General features: G+C 26.2%; 1 protein-coding gene across 2 annotated transcripts in view; it reads left to right on the forward strand.

The window, feature by feature from the left end:
• Positions 1 to 21,588, forward strand: part of LOC129969477 (hemicentin-2-like) — a 533,332-nt gene that overhangs the window by 468,274 nt on the left and 43,470 nt on the right. For both annotated transcript variants that reach the window (XM_056084062.1, XM_056084063.1), the window contains exon 6: positions 7,793 to 8,083. In XM_056084062.1, the coding sequence (XP_055940037.1) occupies positions 7,793 to 8,083 (291 nt within the window). The remainder of the gene's footprint in view (positions 1 to 7,792; positions 8,084 to 21,588) is intronic.

Below are 21,588 nucleotides of genomic sequence, written 5' to 3' on the forward strand. Positions count from 1 at the left end.
GACGAATAAAACAATTAATCACGTAATTCAATATAGCATGCATATTAGTTTTTATATCCAGTTTCTGTATACACACTGGATTCTTGAGGATTCTGATTCCTATTGCAAATTGAGCGATGGATTATTGAGGTCAAGAAGGCAGTTTCTGAGAAGGATATCGAGAAATGGTATTAAATGGTGGATGAGATAGATCATAAGAGAGGAAAAAGTTCTAATGCCTCAATAAATAGAAAAAAAAAAAAATAAGAATTCAGAATGATTGTATGGTATGTTTATTCAAAATTCTACATAAGAGTCATTTTCTTTTGTTGAATTCTTTCTTCAACATTAAAATCGCTAAACGTACAGATTAAAAGATTTAGAATGACAGCGTTGAAGTACTCAAATCAAAAACAACGAATCTAAAACTGAATTGTCGAAAGTAAATTATGCAATTTTTTATCTATATTCTAAATAGCCGCGAGTAAAAAAGTAGAGTGCAATAAAATAGATATTTAAATTTTGCAATTAATTATCAGATGAATAAACTGAAATCTTTAAGAAAATTTAAATGAATTAAAAGCATTTAGAATGAATAGATATATTGTAATCTTTAGAATACATCGAATGTACTGAAATCTTTAAAATAATTTAAATGAATTAAAATCTCATCGACTGAATAAAGATTTTGAATTATTTACAAGAAATTGAATGAGATTACTGAAATCTTTACATACTTTATCGAAATTATTAAAATATTTTTTAAAAAGTTCAAAAAGTAAAGTGCAACAAAAATGTTACTTACATGTTCCAACTATTTATTAGATATAAAAATTGAAATCTTTAAGTTGAATGAATGAAGATCTTTTAGTCTTTTAGAATAAATAAAGATATTATAATCTTCAGAATAAATTAATGAACAAAAATCTTTAACATAATTTGAATGAATTAAAATTTTATCGAATGAATGAAGATATTGGAATCTTTAAAACAAATTGAATTACTTTGAGAACGAATAAGGTTACTGAATATTCAAATTATTAAAATATTTTTATTTATAAATAAATTTAAACAAAAAGTCACATCCAAACAAATCCCTCTACAAAAATCCATTTTAGGTGAAACTGAATTTAAATTAATTATTAATTAAGATTAATTTTGAAAATAAATATTATTTATTGCATAAAGAAAAATATCTAAAAAACAACTTCTTACGATATTTCTACATGTATAGTTAGAAATCATCAATAGGAGAGATACCTGCTCTATATTACTGCTACCTAGTCAGGATTATCCGAGATATAGCATTCTAGAATGAAATATTGCTAGACCTCTAGCCCTCACCATTTTTCTCTCAGTATTTTTGTCTTTCGTTATGACATCGTGTTGAATGTCAGCAAAAGAAAATAACAGAATAAACGGAACATGTACAGAAATAAGAGAAGTTGAAGAAAAAAGGATCGGCAGAAATGGAACAGCAATTTTGCAATAAATTGCAGATCCTTTGATTTTAATTGATATTACTCGAATTACTTTCATTTTAAAGAAATAATTAGTTAATTTAAATTTTTAATACAAATTAAACTATTTTATAACAAAGCAAAATTTTAAAGAACATTTATAAAATCCATACTTTTTAAAATCTAAGAGATTTTAGTAAATATTTCAATAATAATATTTATATCTAAAATTCTTAATCTTTTAAGTTCTACTTTAATCTTTTTACCTAATTTTTTTTTTCTAAATTAGGTAAAATAACTAAATAATAAAATCCCTGTTTTTCGAAGCTGTTTTAGTGATATTGTTTATGATAGAATATTTAATTTCTTTTTGTGTATTAAAAAAAATTATTTTTATCTTCAACGGAAATAATTTTTTGGAATAGTCTTTAATTGCTTGTAAGAGCTTGTCGTTCCTGTATTTTTAAATGAAAATATGCTGAAGAAAATTAAAACACAGAAAGAAAATAAACGAATGACGCATGTAAATTGAAGAATTTTCTTCATTTTATATTCGCCAAATCACGTGACATTTTGCTGCATGAATTTTCAGGCTATTCACATGAAATTCATTTCGCGGGTTTTTTTTTTCCTTTTTTTTTGAATGAAACAATGATTTATAAGTTAATTGCTCTTATCTTAAGAATTTAAACTTCAGAAGATCGTTCATAAAAATCAATATTTTACAGTTTCCAGCTATGACATATTTTACTGTCCTACAAACTAACCATTCTTCTACTTGGTGCGTATTTAATATAGTCCATTTCTGTTTCCTTGTATAAACCGTTTTCTACTGTATGCACAGAAAACTTTGTAATTATTGAGAAATTCGAACTAGATTTTTTTTTCTGATCCTCCGAATTTTACTTATTCTTGAATAGGAAGAGTTGTTTTTATCATTTATGCAAAGGAAATTTGACATATATTTCACTATAATTATGCCTTTGTGAAAAATTATAGTTATTACCAATTATTGAATTAAGTATGCTGGGATTTTATGTATCCATCTATATTATGAACTGATAAATACAAACAGAACACAATAGCTCTAAAACACAATTAGTTGGATTAATTATAAATTATATATATTTTATTACTAGAATTGCTAAGTCTTTATCAAATCCTTGAAACATTTTTAAACATTTCTTCTTTTATATGTGAACGCGATTACTGAAAAATGCATCGAAATAAGTATATGAAATTTGAGACTTAGACTTAATATCTAAATTGTTAATATCTGTGAAATTTTTGGTCAGATTTTTTGGTGGGTAAACTGTTTGTTTATCTGTCTGTATCTCTGTCACATGATAGCTAAAAACTTTTATATAAGTGAAATTTAACACTTTGTCTGCATAACATAATTACCGAAATATTATATTTTATAACAATAGATATTACATTTAAAATAATTGCATTTTTATTATATTACATAATTTAACAAAAATTGGTCCAAAATGTATACGTGATATCAAACAAATCTATTTTGATGAATTAGGAGATGGATATGAATCAATGCTTACCAGACCTGGCTACATTTTACTTCCTAACAAGATACATACGCATTTATACCAGCAATTAGAAATAGGGTAAACTATATATAGCTCCACAAAATCGTATTTATTACACGTTTAATAATTCTCTAATATTTTTCTGCATCTCATTGAAAGCATTTGTCCGTCTTAGGTCAGAAGTAGTTGCCATGTCGTCAAAGCAACGCTATCCGAAGCTCTAATATTTTTCTTCCTCTCAATGAAAGTATTTGTCTGAGGTCAAATACTTTCATACTTTTGCCATATCGTCAAAACAACGAAGCTCAATACAAAAATCGCATTATTGTGCAAGCATGCAGAAAAATCAAACTTTCGTTAGTTTCCTTTAATAGAATTAATTGGTATCACTATCAATTAAAATAGAATCTTGAGATAAAAAAAATCGTTTAAAGACTAGAATTATAATTGTCGTTATTATCAAAATATCATTTTATTCTGATGCAATTGTGCAAAAATAAAGAAGATATTTATTTATTGGGTGCATTAAGATATAGCTTCATCAGCATTTATATTACCATTTTAATGCCATTTAAGATGATGAATTCCAAGATTTCTTTTAGTTGCTTAGCAATTAAAACACGCTTCTGCTTCTCAGTTTACAGAATTTATTTGTTTTATGAAGCTTATTAAAGTCGTTCTGGCATTGCTAAATGGAAAGAACTATCACAATTGTACAATTCATTTCAAGTATTCTATTTTTCTGGTGAGTTCTCAGAAAATTGTATGAACAATGGCTAATTGTTTCTATCAAAATGGCTGAAACAGAGACGTGTCGGTTAAAGCATTTAATAATTATTTCTTGACTAGGATGAATTAAATAGGAGGAATATTAACACATTTATTTGAAACGGATTTTTTGTTTTGAAAACTATATCAGAACTTTCAAAGTGAAAAATAGCGCATAACTAAGGAAAGAACATTTCCGTAATATGACATTAAGGAAATTAATGTCAAAAATTTTTATTTCCTAGAAAATTCATTTCCCATTTTAGCATGGCAATTCAGATTCAAAGCTTCCTTTCAGTTAGTTCTTTCTGTTTACTTTAAGTGAAAAATGACTGTAATTAAGACACTGAGCAAATGTTAATCACTGATAGATTTTTCATATTATTTGTATTTAATTTCGAATATTAGTAGAACTTGCCAAATTTATTGGAAATAAACTACAATCTTCATTTAAAACATTTCTACATAAATAAAGATATCGAAACTCGCAATTGAATAGAAAAAAAAATAGTTAAAATAAAATCAGTAGAAACTTGAGACATTTAAAAAAAATTTAATATGACTATTTTACTTTTCCCAGAAAATTCATTTTTTAAAGATTTAATTCTGCATTTGATTTTTATCGACTTTATAATTTATTATATATATATATTAAATATTATATAGTTAAAATGTAAGCAGTATTTATAAAAATATGTACATTTATATATTCCTGTATATGTAATATTTAGTATTTTCTGAATTTAATTATTAGTAAAAAGTGCAATTTTAAGTTAATTCATATATAATATGCGTATGTGTGTGTAAGCTTATTTTGGTTGAAGCAGAATGCAGGTTCGAAGACAATGAAGAGACTTTTTACATTTTGAAATTAATTTTAATACATTCCGGGAAAGCATAATTATTTACAAGCAGAGATGCGGACAAGGCACGTCCGGCCACATTGCGCCACAAAAGCGGAAGTAAGAAAAGAAAGGCACGAAACAAATGATCACTAGTCTTATATAACATGGGATTTACGGCCACATGGCTATTGAATGCACGTGTTGACCTTTGACAAGGGCAACGGAGGGATCATCTTCAACTTGATACGTAGAACTAATTACGCAGTAATTTTTATACAGCTTCAGTTGAATTAAAAGTGGAATGAGATCAGGAAATAAGAGAATATTTAGACTAACTCCGACATGGGCCGAATGAGGCAAAAATTTCGGAAATTAATGCAGATTAAATTAGGTATTAAAATATCACCACACACGCACGCACGCACGCACACACACACACACACACACACACACGCACACATTAAGTGCCATCTGGTGGCAAATATAAGAAATAATAATTATAAGGTCTATATATAACAGTTAATTATAAAACATTTCAAAGATTAAAACCTATCAGATACTTTTTTATAAAATGAAATTTAAAAGGAAGTATTTAAAAAAATAGAAGATAAAAAAAACACAAAATGAAAACAAACATTAAAAGCATAACGCACTGAAAATATATGATTCAGAAATTAGATTTTGATTGAAAAAAATAATCGAATTCTAAAGTCAATTTTAATTAATTTAATTTTAATCAATCTAAAAATTAATTTTAATTGATTTAATTCTTTAAGAAATTAATTAAAAATTCGAATTCTTATGGGAATTTAATTTTCTTAATTTTAATTAAGTTAATGAAATTAAGGACATTTTAATTAAAATATAAATGATAAAACTTTCAATCAATTTAGTGTATTCCTGCTAGTGGTCCACACTTTAATGACTTCATTTTTCCTTTCCAGACTTTTAGTAATTTTTTAAGCAGTTTATTACACAAAACAAATTATTGGAACTCCCAACTTTAAAAAAAAAAATAATTTTATGATAATTGTTTTTCTCCAAAATGAAAACATCAAATTAATTTATGGGAGATACGTAAGAATTTACCTTATATTAAACATTTAAACAAAGAATGAACAATTTATTTCATCAAATATATAAAACCATAAAAGTATATTGAAATAAAATATCCAATTTACCATCCATTCACAATTTTATTTCATGTGAACAAAACTAATTCATCCTCCACTTAAAAAATCAAAACCTCAAATCCCTCTTTACCCCTGGCCATTAAAATACACTTTCCTTCTTTATCAATGTGCACTTCAGAGATGTTTTAATCTTAAGAAGATGAATTGTATTCTTGCATTAAAAGGTTTCATATAAGGACTACAAAATGACAAAAATCTGAAATGCATATCTCCATGATTTTTGTTCCTTAATATCCGTTTTCATCTTATTCCTTACTAATGCTCATTGGAATAAGACACAAGATTTAAGTACATTATGAGGATTCATCTCAAGTGAAAAAAGTTGTGGAATAAAATGCACTGGGTTAGAAGCGGACGTTTTTATTCTTAGGACTGAATGAAATTACAATTTACGTTCGCTTTCGAGTATGAATTGGTTTCAGGAATTGCGTCATTTTGTTTGAAATTGAATTACAGAAATAGCATCTTATCTTTTCAATTTTCTTAATGATCTCTCTGCCCAAATGGCTTTATTTTATTTTTTGATTTGAAAGCAAACGTGAAGTATACTAGAGTCTTCCGGATATTGATTTGTGAAAAGGATTTTGTGTATTTGTGGGTGCTCTTCAGTTTCTGATCAAATTTATAATGTTGGTAAAATAGATAGCATGTTATCATACAGAATGACTAGAAAATAAGATTAGAGATCAAAATATAAGAATATTTCTTCATAAGAATAGGAAAAATATAAGCCTTTGTTAAATATTTTTGTTTTTCTTTAGTGTGAGAATATTTTAAAATTAATTTTCTAAAATGGTTTATATGGCTTCTATAATTCATTAAATTGTTCTCTAACGAATTCATGAAAAATTTAATTTTATTAATAAGTAATTAAGGTAATTTACTGTAAGGATTTCAAGGCTGAATTGACAGGGTCATCATATCTTAAAAATGATTATTTATATTAATTATCATAAACTACAAATAATTATTAATTTATTGTTTCTCTTTTGCAGCGTTGTATCAAATTTTAATTAGGATACAGAAGATATATAATTAATAAAAACAGAATATTCATGACGAATACACATCTGACGTATTTTGTGTATTCAAAAACTGAGCAAAAGGGAAGGAATCATACAGCATATGTAATGAGAGTGCTCATTAGTTATTCTCATTTTAAAATTAAAAAAAAATTCTTCTTCTTTTTTTTAAATTTATAAATATCTGGATATATAATGAAACTAAAAATATAAGATAAATTCCTGATTGAAAATTTTTTTTGAAGACATTATTCAGATTTTGGGAATCTTGTGCTGACAAAATATAATTTGCCAGTGAAGTGAACTACGTGTTAATACTATTAGTAGTTAGACACATATTCTCAAATTTCACAAAAAATGTAATTTTCTTTTATAACAGTTGCATATTCCATATAGCATTTTTTATGTGTCTTGTAATTTTTGTTTTTTGGATACCATAGAAAGACAAATATTTACCATTAAGATGTTTGTTTTATAATTTAGTTAGCCAAATTTTTCATTAATTAAAGTCAATGCTGACTTTGTTCCATTTTGAAAAATTCTGACAGAATATTTTGTTTGAAAAAACTTTAGAATCTAAAATACATTATCTAGCAAAGTTCGAAAGAATGCTTAAAAAAGAATTTTTCCTGATATATTAAATCACAAAGTTTTAAAAATTCACCCAATGTAGATCTTTGCTTCTAAAAAAATGTATTTTTTTTATATATTCTGAAACTTTCTAGAGAACTTTTGAAACTCTACCCATGCTTGAAAAAGTCCTCAAGATTTTTGTGACATTCAAAAAATAAAACAAAATCTACTCCGAATACATTAAAAAAAACAAAAAAACAAAAAAAAACTTGAGCTGATATCTTATTCGTTTTTCAAACCAGTTTTATTTATATATTTTTTTAGAATATGAGAATTGTTCTTCTCTGTTCTCAGAACACTTTTAACTATATTATTTGCTCCGTCATTTTTATTTTCTCTTTACAGATGTTCCCCAATTAACACTTCGGCTTGGCAGTAAGTTAAGGCACTCTCACATACAAGAAGGTAACGACGTTTACTTGGACTGCAGTATCATTGCAAGCCCATGGGTGAACGAAATCGGCTGGAGATTCGGTGGCAAAGAGTTGCACACAAATACAACAGCAGGAATCATAGTCAGCAACCAGAGCTTGGTTCTTCAAAAGGTGCAACGGTCTTCAAGAGGTCATTACACTTGTGTTGCCAGTAATAGCGAAGGAGAAGGAGAGAGTAATGTTGTGCAATTAAGAGTACAATGTAAGTAATTTATATTTCCTTTATCAGAAATTATCACTAGTTAAATATCTTCAAAATTTGTTTCGAAGGTATTATCAGATGAATAGAAATTTGTGTTGGAAGGATTTCATATGCAATAGATTAAAGCATCATGGCAGTTATTTCATAAAGGAATATTACTAAAAACAAAAGGGAAATATTTGACAAAAATTTCCATTATAGCTTTCAGAACTGTTAATATATATTAATTAAATTAACAACAGAGGCTAATGAACTTTTTCAATATAAAGCACTTCTCTACCGCATATATTTTGTATAATAACACATCTCGATTATGTTTGATTTGTATAAGACTTAGAATGAAACTTACGCGCTTGCCAGCATTTTTCAAATATTTATTTAATTTTGTATTTGAAGCGTTGAAATTAAATATCCTTACAAATATCAATGATTAAAATTTTTGTTTCATTAGCTGTTGTTGAATCATGAAGTTCTAAAATAGCTCTTATACTAAAAATCCAATGATTTTAACACTTTTCTTTGAATTTTAATCTTTGACTATCTTTTCTCGAAATAATGAGATACATTCGTAAATAGTTCTAAAAAGGGATTTATCATAAATCTATGATCTCTTAGAAATACGGCATGGATTTCAAGAAAAAGGCTTAGTGAGGATTTTTAAGATTATCTTACTCCAAACATGAAGTTTTCTTAAAATTAATCGAAAAGGACTTTACACTTTCGTAATTAGTGTTCTAACTTTATTCATCAAATTAAATCAATTTGGGAAAATGTATAGTTAGCTGAATTTTGAAAGGCACATTCTTTGTTTCAATATGAAAAATTAAATAGCTAATTCTTGAAAAATCATATAACAAATTTAAGACTTTAATTTGTTAAAAATCTTAACAAATTTTAGAAGCTTTGCTCATTTTTCAATTTTATTGAAATTAAAATCCAATCATCGAAAAATTTTATTTAAAATCTTTTATTTACTAACTCATTTTATCACCTCAAATATATGTAAGGACGCTGTAATTAGTCCAAGAATATCAAATTTCTTTCCGGGTCTCACAAAAGCACATTTGTTGTTCCAATGTGACAAATTACAGTTTCATTTCACCCTAATCGTAATTACATTCATCATTAATTCCAGTTTCATTCACCAGTAACTCGCAAGTCAAACATCTGAATGCAGCAGAAAAAAACAGGCGAATAATTGTCATTCATTTGAGCTCATTTGCGTTCTGTTTACCTTAGTTTTTCTGGTATTGATTTAGAATTGGCGACACCATTCACTGATTACCTAACACATTATGAACATCAGAGGAAATCTATTTAAATGCTCCCTTCATTCAACAGGATTCTTCTTGCTAAACGCAGTTGACAGCAAGTTGGATACTAAAACAGTGGAATAAATTTCAGATATTTCAAGCAAAACTATTGGGATTGTTCATATTATATTTTTTTGAAGGAGATAATTTCTCCATTGATGTCATTTTTATGCAAAAGTCTCTTAAATTTGATAGCAATTATTATTTTTTTTTATGTTGAAGGATTTAAATTATTCAGCAAAAATTGCTCAACAATATTTGTTTGTCACCAAATATGGATAATACATTCGATTAAACTTAATTTTAAAGAATAAACATGGGAAAAAGATATTACATGTTAAACACAGTTAATCATTTTCTTTTTTCAAATTTATATAAATATTGTTAAATGCATGATATAAAAAATTAATGCTGTATTCTCTTTGATTTATCCTCTATATGACCATCTTGTGATCAGTTATCTGTATGATTCTAAATTTAAAAAATTGAGCTTTAGAGTGCACTGTCAATTTAAAGAATTCTGCACTATATATAATTATTGAATATAATTATTACATTTGATTAAAATACGTTTCAAGGATTTAAAAGGTAAAATAAAAAGAAAAAATATTGAAAAAAGTTCTAAAAATATATAAAAAAAAGGGGTTAATGCTATAGAAAAAATCTAAAAATAAAAAAAAGAAGCCTATCAAAGAAGATAAAAAAAGAGCATGTTGAAAAAGATCTGAAAGTGTAAAAAGAGAAGAATCTTAATAAAGATCTGAAGATGTAAAAAAAGAAAAACATAAAAATGCTTTAATATATTTCAACGGTATCTCCATGATACTTTGCGGCATCCAGAATATTGAACAATTTCTTGAATATATAGTTCAATAATGTGTATTAGTAGGGCTTACAAATCATTTTTCCTCCAAAGACTGTTGTTAAGAGTATGAGATCAATCTAATACAGCATTTTTGCCCTTTGATTTTATTCTTTGACGCCATTCTGGGACCAAAGATTTATATTATTCCAAACTTAGAGGTATAATGTGATTCTTAGTTTAAAAAATTATGCTTATTTTTCCTTTCAACGAATATGGCCAATGCATTGGATAAATTAAACTTAAAAGAGTAAAAAAAGAAATGAAAGTAAAAATACATTTTTTTAATAGAATAATATCATCTATCGAATTATCATGATATTTCATGACATTCAAAATACAGAATAGTTTCATGAAGATATCTTTTCGATATTCTAAATTGTAATTATAATATATTGTTATAGCAGTGAATATAAATAAAAATGAGTTTCTTTCCAAAATTATTTTGATTTACCAACAAATCTCGTATCACAATGTTGATTTAAGAAAATGGCTGCTTGAAGAATTTAGATTTAGTTTTAAGATCTGATATAAAAATAGTAATCTCTCAGTAAAAATGTGAGTGTCATTGATTTTTTTTCACTATCAGCTTCTTTCATATGCTTTGCTGCTCCGAAATAAAAAGAATGAACACGAATATTAATCACATATTGTTATATTTATATCATGAATTATGTGATTATATCTGATCACTTAAATCATACAACAATAAAAAATATCAGAAAGGGCTTTTTTAAAAATATTTCCCATTATGAGATATAAAATTTTCTTTAAATCTTTTTTTATATAAAATATTTATCATAATTTTAGAATAAAGGCTAATAAAATAAAATAAAAAAATCCTTTTATATAATGTATTTTATAATGACTTTATATAAGAAATTTAATCTAGAAAAAAACTATTCGAAACATTTAAGTGAAATATTTGAAATTCCAAAACTTTTCTTACTTATCTTTGCTTTGATACATTGAATACTTTTATAAGAAGAAGGGAGAATAAAAGCAGTCATGATGAAGTTTTCATCTTTGCTGTCTCATTTTTGATTGCCAGCCATACTTCAAATTAACAATAACATTTTTCTATAATAAAATTAAATGTAAAATAAACCAATATCATGTGAGGAATTAAAGTTCAATATACCTTTCAAGTTTTGCAAACTTATTTAAAATACAAAGAAATACACCCAAATTTAGTTTAATTAATTGAAATTTCACTTAATTGATGAATTCACTTAGTAACAAAAGCTATTATTCTTTAATTCTTACTGAACTTGGGGGCAAGAATTTTAGAACAGTTAATAATTCTTATCATGCAATTTTTCAAAATGGCTTCATTTATTTAAAGTAGCATTCACTTAATCAAATAGCAGTGTTGGTTGGTCACGCAAAAGTTAGGAAGTTAAATTAATCCCTTCGAGATAATTTCTGACATCGTTTAAATGTATGTATTTAAATTTGTAATAAGGTTAATTCACGTTGCCTACTAATTAATAAATATTCATTTAAAAATTTCATGGTTTGCGTAAACCGTTGTGAATTATTAGTGTGTTTTACAATGATGAGATGCTTTTAATAATTAATTCTACCTTTCTATTGATTTTTTTTGCATGAAAAAATAGGAAATAAAGTAAAATATATCTTGGAAATTTTTCAACCGCCTTAAAATTTGTACGTATTTTGGAAGTCAATATTCGTCTTTAGATGTCAGTATCAAAATCTTTATTTTTTGTGATTACATAAAATTAAAACTGATATTGAATTTAACAGTAATATTTAAATAATTTTGTTTAATGAATTGTGTTTATATATAAATTATGCGATAGTTAATTTTCAGCTTATGCATTTTTTTATCGATGTACTGGTCAATAAGTAGAATATATTTTGAACTCAGAATCTAAAAAATTATAAAATATGTTTAAAGCAGAAAACTTAAGTGATTAATTTAGTATAATACTCAATTTTGTATCACAATCTGTTCTTTATATAAAAGTAATAGTACGTTAAGGCGTAAATAAGCGTACGCACTTAATGGCATCGTAACCGTATTGTAATATAATAGCTTTAGTTGTAATTTTGTTGCTGCCAATTTCTTAAGAGCTAAAGGAAATTTCTTACAAATTTACGTGAATATATAATGAATCAAGTTCATTGAATTATTTATCTTTAAATGATCTATAATATACGATAAAATGCAATATATTTAAATGTTTTTCTCTATTCCAGCAATTATCGATTTTGCAAATCTAAGAGATTAAAAGGATTTTAGAAAATATTTGTTAGAAAAATAAAGGATTTTAAAGTCTTTCAATAAATAAATGGAGACTTTTAATTCTATTTTTAAGGAGAAACAACGTTTTTAAGTGATTTTAATAAGTGAGAAAATAAAATATATTTCTTATTCTTGATTTTACTGTTTCCTCGTAGTCAAGTCCACTCATGAAGACAAATATCCTCATAAAATTCAATACCATATATTATAAATTTAAATGTTATTTTCCAACGTAGGAAAATGAGTTTTGAAAGTATTTTCTTCAAAAACCATAATGTTTTCAAATTGTAGCATGGTGAAACACAAGTATTTAATTCAATTTTCCGGCAGAAGATCCAACGATGCATGAGAATGTTAATATTCGTTCTTTTTAACACATCCAATGTTTGAAAATGTTTGACAATGCACCAATACAGAGAACCAAAATAACTGGCAAAAGAAAACATAACTATTTACCATTATGTTGTATAATTAGATAAACTAATCCTCTACATTCTGCTGCCATTATGCACCGCAGTTTTTCCTAAAAAATTGCTATAAAAGATTAGTTCTCGGTGAAATAGATGGTTGGTTATGTTTGAGAAAACTCGTCTTATTGGTATTTCCTCCCAAAGGAAAAAGTCGGCCCGAAAGTAAGTGCTCGTTTCTTGGGCAAATTTACATTGTAGAAGACACTGTTTGCCCTTTTCCCTGGAATATTCTCGGCTCGTCTTTTCATCCTTCATTTTGTATTCTTTCGTATTCTTCGGCGGGCAGAACAAGTGGGAAAGAGGGTGGTTCGGCAACCTCGCAATGCTCCTCCGTATCCTTTAATTCTGTTAGGATGTATTCTTGTGATGGGATGATGTTTCCTGATGTAAGGGATGAAGCCTTTATGAATGGCGGAATGCTTTCCGCTCTTCTGTTTTCCTTGCTTTTTTTGCGTTTGCTACCTTTCCTTTGTTTCGTAGATTGGCGTTGCTCAGCGAACTAGAAGGTAGTTTAATGCGTGTACTGCTGTTGCATCACTCACAGGCGGATTTAAGGGGAGAGGGAAATGATTTTCCCGTAAAGAGAAAATTGTTCATTTAGTGTATATATATATATACATATATAATGCATGTCTTTGGAAGAGATTTTAATGCTATTATACTGTATTTATGGGACAATCCTCGGTGAATCTCTTTTCCTACCAAATGCAATTCCCAATTACAAGAAGGTAAAATGTGTTCTGTAATTTTTTTAGTGTTTATGTTGAATTTAAAAAGTAGCGATTTTTTTTAATCCAATGTAAGGAGAAAATTCCATTTGGTGCATAAAATACAAGTGGTTGAGAAAAATTTTAATACTTTAAAAAATTAAATTGTAATCATTGTTTGTCCAATCGTAAGATAGCTTCGTGTACACTTTTATGTTAAATTAATAAAAAAACCTTTTTATCTAATCTTATTAAAAAATGTTCTGTTAATACTTTTAAAGTATGCCCCTAGGAAAGATTTTGTATCATTATATTCATGGTTGTATATCGTGAGTAATTGCAAGCCTTCTTTTTTTTCACTGGAGCTCTTCTGAAGATTCGAGTTACAATCTTGAAATGGATTAATGTAAATATATTTAAAACATCAGTTTAATCATAATAACATTTAAAATTGAAATGGGAACCAAATACATACAATGTAAATAATATAAAAAAACTCTTATGTGATTGAAATGACTTTGCTATAAATTAATTTACATCAGTTAAGTCGATATATATTATGATGCATCAGTTTAATTTTTAGAATTAATGATTTCCTCTCTATTAATTCTTTTAAAACATCTAACATAATAATTTGAAACGAAGTCAGAGAAATAACGCTCACTAGTTCACAAGTACTTTACTCATCATTTAAGAAATGATTCACATTGTTTATTTGAAATAATGTATGTAATATTCTAAAAAAAAGAAAAAAAAACATAAGTTATTTAAAACTGTTACTTCATGCAAATTTACCTATTTTTCAAAGTAATGTAATTCTTTTTTTTTTCTATCTTCTTACAGAAAAGCAAAATATTTTATATATTCTAAATCTGAATTTATAAAAAGGGAGCCGGGAAAATTATTAAATAAAATTTTGAAATACAAATATCAAAATCAAAAATAAATGTAAAATAAATTATTTTTCAAAACTCATTACAATTGTGTCAAAATTCACATTTAAATCCTTAAATTAATTAATATTCATCTTAAAATAAAACCTGCGTAAAAATGAACAATATTAAGTAAAAATTTTACTCTCTTAATAAGTAACAAATAGGAAAAACAAAGTAAGTAATTATTTTTAATCAGAGCCTTTCAGAAGTAATTCTGTTTTAACTTCATAATTTATTTTCTACTGAAAATTATTATGAAAAAGCTCAAAAGAATGGGCTTGTTGCGTCATATTGCAAAATATTAATTCTAATTTGAAAGGGAAAAAATAATTTTCAAAAAACAACTATGTAAAAAAAAGTATGCTTTAATTCTCTGCAATACGAAAAAAGCTTTCTATTTTGACAATATTATGTTTCATCATTTCTAAAAAAATGACAATAACAATATATTCTGTTCCAAAGATCGAATTTATACCACGATGAAATAATCAAATACCTTCCATTGCGAAACATGTTTATGTAACCCCCCCCCCAAAAAAAAATGAATACAATAAAACTAATTTTTCATTTCTTCAGCTTCATCAACTCTATAAATAATTAATTTTTCTAAACTCAAAATATTTGATTTTTCAAGAAAAAAAAAAGCTTCACTGTTTGAAAAGGAAATCCAAACAAAATTGGATGTTAATTATAGGAAGCGAAGCAAAATGTAAACTTAGAATGTTTTGAAAGGTTTCAAAATTACCATTCAGTTGTTAAATCGATACCTCATTTAATATTCTCATTGAAATGAGCTTTATTCAAATGTAAATGCATTTATTCACTCTCGCATCGACTCATTCTTTTTTTTTATATTCATTCTGATTCCTTGTGTTAACTTCAACAAGAGAAAAATAAACAATGCATTTCTGAATAGGAAATTTGCGTAATCTGAGGCAATATCGGAAACATCTATTATGTTTGGTTAATGGTAAAACTTCTCTTATTTTTAAATTTGAATGATTTAATATTTTGTTCTAGTGTCAGTGTCTGATTATAATATACGGAGTCACTCTTATTGACGTGAATAATTTTGATAGCATTCATTCATTGTTTCAAATAAACTTGTTTGTTTTCCGAGATATCTTCTGCCTTGAGCTCTTTTATGTTTCTCTGTGTTGATACAATAATTAGTGTTATTGTAATTTATTAAAATGGTAATCTGAGATCATTAAATATCTTAGATCTTGTGGTAAATGAAACTTTGTGAGTTATAGCGACACGTGTTCAGAATGTTTTTATTCATTTAAATTTGGAAAATCTATGTTTAAAATAAAACACACTTTAGAACGCAACTATTCAAAGTCCTATACATCATAATAAAATGATTTTGGAAACTTTTTGAGAAAGTTCAACTATTGATTATAGGGTAAACATTTAGTTACACAACATTATTGATTGAACTATGATTGAACTATGATATTGAACTATGATTCCCAAACTATTATTTGGGAATCATAGTTCCCAAATAATAGTTTATCATATTTTGTCATTTTAATGCATAATATCTTATGCTGAACGTCCACCTGGCCAGTATCTGTGCCTAAAAATCAATCTCAGATGACTATGCCCAATCTTATTTAAAGCTACGAAAATGTCAAAAATAAATCCATAATTCTGTCATATCCCTTCATCGGGTTCACCCACAGCATTTAGTCATTTGATTATCAATATCTCTTGCGCATAGAGGATGGAATTTTTGTATGGTAAATCTAAGTAAATCTTCTGTACACATGTTTCTTTAAGTAATATTTATAAGTATTGTTAAAAATTTGTAATAATATTTCTCTACCTAGTTAATTTCATGATAAAGGTAGGTGGATGCTGAATGAATGGCAGATTAATGATAAAATTGGCGACCATTTGATGACCTTGCGACGAATTTGGAGATAAAAACGAAAATTTCTCCAACTACTTGAATTTTAGCGATATTTCTATTAAAACTCAACTTCAAAGGGTTGCACTAGAACATTCGAAGCTCTATCATAGGAGTTATGAAATGCAGAACATATACAAGAGTGAATTAGAGTCAAGTTAATCAAGTCGAGTTCACGAATAGAAGTCCAGATAAGTCTGTATTTGGAATATTGATTTCCAGTTAATTCTCACAGAATTTACTTCTCTCCTGCATACAAAAGTATCTTCCTAAAGAGATATTTAAATACACTTGTCACGTGACTGCGATGTCATATGAATCGATACTTCTGAAAATTAAATACTTAGAGTATAATGAAAATATTTCACATGTTAATAAAATGATAAACTATCTGTACTTTGTGTATGTTTAGGTAAATTCTTATTTAATAATCGTAATCCCTTTTTAAAATTAATTATATGAGCTGCAAGAAAAAAATTAACAGACTGATTTTATCGAAATTTTAAGACAAAATACATAGGATTTTTATTTCTTAAATTTATCCCCGCATCCATAGTAATATCTCATAAAACTGAACAAACCAAAGATTAGAATAAAGTCTCTAGAATTATTAAAGCATAAATTTAAGAACAAGTATATTATTTCTAATTTTTGGTTCCTATTTTTAAGCGTCACTATGTTGCATTGCAAATTGTACATTACAAGAAAAAGGATTTCTAACAATTCGTTTATTTTCTTACGTGCCTTTCATTATTTCTATGTAATTTAAAACATCATTCACTTTGTGAATGATGTTTCCCATTCACTTTGTAAATGATATCCATGAGGCAAAAAAAAAAAAAAAAAAAAAAACGATAACTTGAAAAAAGAATGTTAAATTTGAGAAATATTAATGAAATTTAGTTGTTTGGATTGACTATAAATTTCTAAATATGTTATAATAAATTTATGGTTAAAAATTGTGTTTCATATTGCATAATTCTTAGAAATTTTTAAAACAGAATTTTTCAGGAATTGTTAAAATAAAATTTCAGTTATTAAATGTTAGCATTGACTTAAATTCATCATAAAAGAAAATGAATCAAATTTCAACATAACCATTTTTTTATAATTATTTATAATACCGTAAGATATAAATTCCTTTCATCCAGCATTTCTCAATCTTTAATTTCCAGTATTATAGTTTTGTCCTCTGTATCTACACAAAGTCAAATTCCCGGAATGGGTAAACTTTGAAACCCAATTTAACCTCGATTATATTAATTCAAGTTTGGGGTAAGCTACACTTTATTGACAGACCATTTCCACATTAATTAATTAGAATAAATTAATCAATCTAAATGACTCGCATATAAATATTTACCAACATCCGACCCGAACATAACATTCAAATTAAAGTAACTAAACTGTTCCAAAAGCTCATTGTAAGTGATAATGAGTCTCAATATGTCATGAGCAGAACAATTAAATAATCGTTGTGATAGTCTACCTCTCCTCTTGTCTTGCAAGCTAACTGAATTTTGCATAATTTCCAGCTGTGAAGGGGACAACTTGATGAGAGAAGAGAGTAAATTAATGAAGATAATTGTTAAAATATCAGTGCGAGTTAAAGTGTTCGGTTCAATAACTTTATTTTATCACAGATGTATGTGATATATACATAGTGGAGGAGGTTTTTATGTACAAGTGTAGGTTGGAGATGGAGGTAGATTATGTAACAGAGGGTTTCTATGTACACGGGAGGCTTTTTATGCACAATTTAGAGGCTATGATAAAATGACGTTTCTTTACATAGCAATCCAATAGTAAAGTGACCGAAATTTTTCCCTTCAGTGATTTTAATATAAGATTCTTAGAGGGAATTCTTTGCAACATGTCTATTTAGATAAGGGAATCTTGAGTACCTTTGAAAGATATGTGTGAATGAATAGTCATCAGTTTTCTAGAGAGCTTGTTATAAATAATGAAATAAAAATGTGGAAATTGGATCAGGAAATAAGAGTTTTTTTTAGAATAAATATAGTCTAAATTAAGATAAAAATTTGGAAATTGATTAAGATTTAAATTAGATTTTAAAATATCATTACATATATACATGTAATTCATTTTAGACCGTATGTATATCTTTTTTTTAATTAATAGCATTGTATCTAAAAGCGATGTAATACCAACTTAAATATTTTGAAACTTTTTTTACCATAATTATTTTAAGCATTTATATATAATAATTTTGTGAAGATTAATTATGCAATGCGATTGGTTAAGAAATTTTTAATTTATTTTTTGATGCTTAATATATTTGCCTATATATTTTGCCTTATATTTTGTAAAATTTTTTAAGACATTGAGAATTTATTTAAAAAATATTTTCATTGAAAAACTAAAGAGATACTTAATGCTAATATCCTTTATAACTCGAAAAAAGATGACCTGCAGATCCTAAAAGAAAAATAAGCAACATAAATTAACTTTCATATAAAATTTATTTTTCAACATACATGGCGTATTCATGTTCATTTTTCTAGACAATAAATTAGAATAAATATAAATAAAAATAAAATTTATGAATCAGTTTAGGTCTTATAGAAATCAGACTACTGAATACAGAATCAAATTTTGCTCAGTAAGGCTATGAATTTTGCGGAAAATTTTAGTAAGATTTTGTACTATTTAACTAAGTAGTTAATTAATCATTAATTATAAAATTAATTATTAATTACCATTAATAGAAAATATTAATTTATCTTTCAAACTATTTATCTTCTAAATATTATTTTATCTTTCAAACTATTTATCTTCTAAATATTATTTTATCTTCCAATATTATTTTATTTTCTATTGTCATCTCAAATGAATGGAAATATAAAAATGCATTTTATTTAATTCTGAGCACCCATTCTAATTTTTCAATTAATTTTGTGTAATTTTGAAAAAATTATTAATAATTTATAGGGTATTTGGGATTTTTTAAATGTATTTCCTAAAGTGTTAACTAGGTCATACTTGATTAAAATTTGTGCTCGAAAATAGATTAGGAACCAAGAGCTACCAAGGTGTTTTTTAGGTATAAGACTGCAAACGAGAATTTTTTCAAAAATGTTAATCAGATTTTTTTAATTAAAAATTTATGAAAATTTTAAAGTTTCTCTAAAAAATTTCTAAATTCAGTATGAAACAAAACAATTCATCATTATTTTAAAATTTGAGAAATTATTTTTTCAGTGAAATCTGACTTTCTTTCTTTTTATTTTTTTCTCAAATTTTAAGAATACTTCCAAATATTTTTGGAACATTTTACTATATTTTCTATTGATTTAACAACTTCTACAAAAAAGTTGCTTTGATATTAAATACATTTTCTTATTTACGAGTTATTTTTGCAATAGTTGAATTAAAAAAAAATAATATGAAGATAGAAGAACCAGTTCCAAAATATTATAGAAACTACAATGTTTCGGTTTTATTAAGCTACAAGTTTTCTGTCTAGAAGCTCGAATTGCCTTTATTTATTTATATATTTATTTTTTGAGATGTTCAATAATAGGAATTCCAATTTTAGCAATATAAGAATGGATTTGAAAAAAATTTCATTCCAAGGTCTATCGAGTTTATCAGCTGATTTTTAATACTTCCAAAAATTTAATAGAAAACAACAAAAATTCTAAAAACAGAAACTCCTTCTTTTGATTTTCATATGCTTTCTAGATCTTCGAAAAAAAATTTTTTTTAGGATAAATGTCAAGAACTATATACAGAAAACTCTGAGATTTCTGGGAAAAAGAAAAATATGAATAAAACGTTCAACTTTATAAACAACTTTTTTTCAACAACGAAAGAAAGAGCTCACAAAACTTATGTCTTGGGTTCAAGAACATGCAATTCCCTGTCTGTTTTGTAATTACGGTATCTTTTCTCACTTACTTTAATTTCCTTAGTTAAAAGTAAATGAAGATCAAAGGTAGTTAAGATAGTTAAGCAATTACTGAAATAGCCGGTTTTCAAATTACTACTCTGGTCTATTACTAGTACATTCCAGATTCCTCTGAGTATTTTCTTTGCTTCTAGAATTTTCTCCGGCTGGTAGAGATCAAAGACTTTGTTAGAGGCATTAATTTTTTTAATTTCATTACCGTCAGAACAACAATTTAAATTATGTAAATTGGACGTTATAAATAAAGTACAAATCAAGAGAAAATCAGAATATTTGAATAGTTTTTGATTCGAGTAATAATGGTATTTCATGGTATATTTCATACAATCTATAATATTCTATGGAAAAAAAATTAAAGCAATTTGAAATTATTTCACAAACTTTTTTATGACAAATAATTTAAATTTTTAATACATTGAAATGAATTCAGTAGCCCAAAAAATCCTTTATATTTTTACATTTTGTTTTAAATAAATGGTTGATAGTTTTGTTTTAAATATTATCTTTTGATAATATTTTGTTGTAAAAAGTATACATTACAACAAATTATACTCTCCCATTAACTTTAATATGTCTTTAGTTCTGAATTACATGGAAGATCTCCATCTTTTCTTAAAACATGTTAATTACTGCATTCTGAAATTTCTTATAAATCAGAATAAAACATTGAGATTCTAATAACCATTTGTTATCAGATGGGATATATATTATTATTTTCATAAAGTTCCAGAAGGTATTAGATCCAGTTTTCCTTTTGAATGGAATGTTAGATTTTAAGTATTCCATGACGGTTTGGCGCATATTCTTAGACCTTCCTAAGTATCAAATTGTCCTTCCAATAATCTCATTCAAGTATTTCAAGAACTAACTGATTTCCCTAATTTTGCATGACTTAATTTTTCTCTACGATTAAAAAAATATTTGCTTAAATTTCGTCGGTTTTCTAGTTCGAAATAAGTGCATTATTGAAATGAACGAAACGAGATTTGGGTCAGTTTTACATCTTTTTGTGCTTAGTTGTCAAATTGGGCAACTGCACAGGAAATTTAAGGAAATACTGAATGAAGAATTTTTATTTGTCTTTCTCCATTCGCAACCAAGCA

The sequence above is a fragment of the Argiope bruennichi genome, chromosome 5, assembly GCF_947563725.1.
Source record: "Argiope bruennichi chromosome 5, qqArgBrue1.1, whole genome shotgun sequence".
In the NCBI taxonomy this organism is placed as follows: Eukaryota; Metazoa; Arthropoda; class Arachnida; order Araneae; family Araneidae; genus Argiope; species Argiope bruennichi.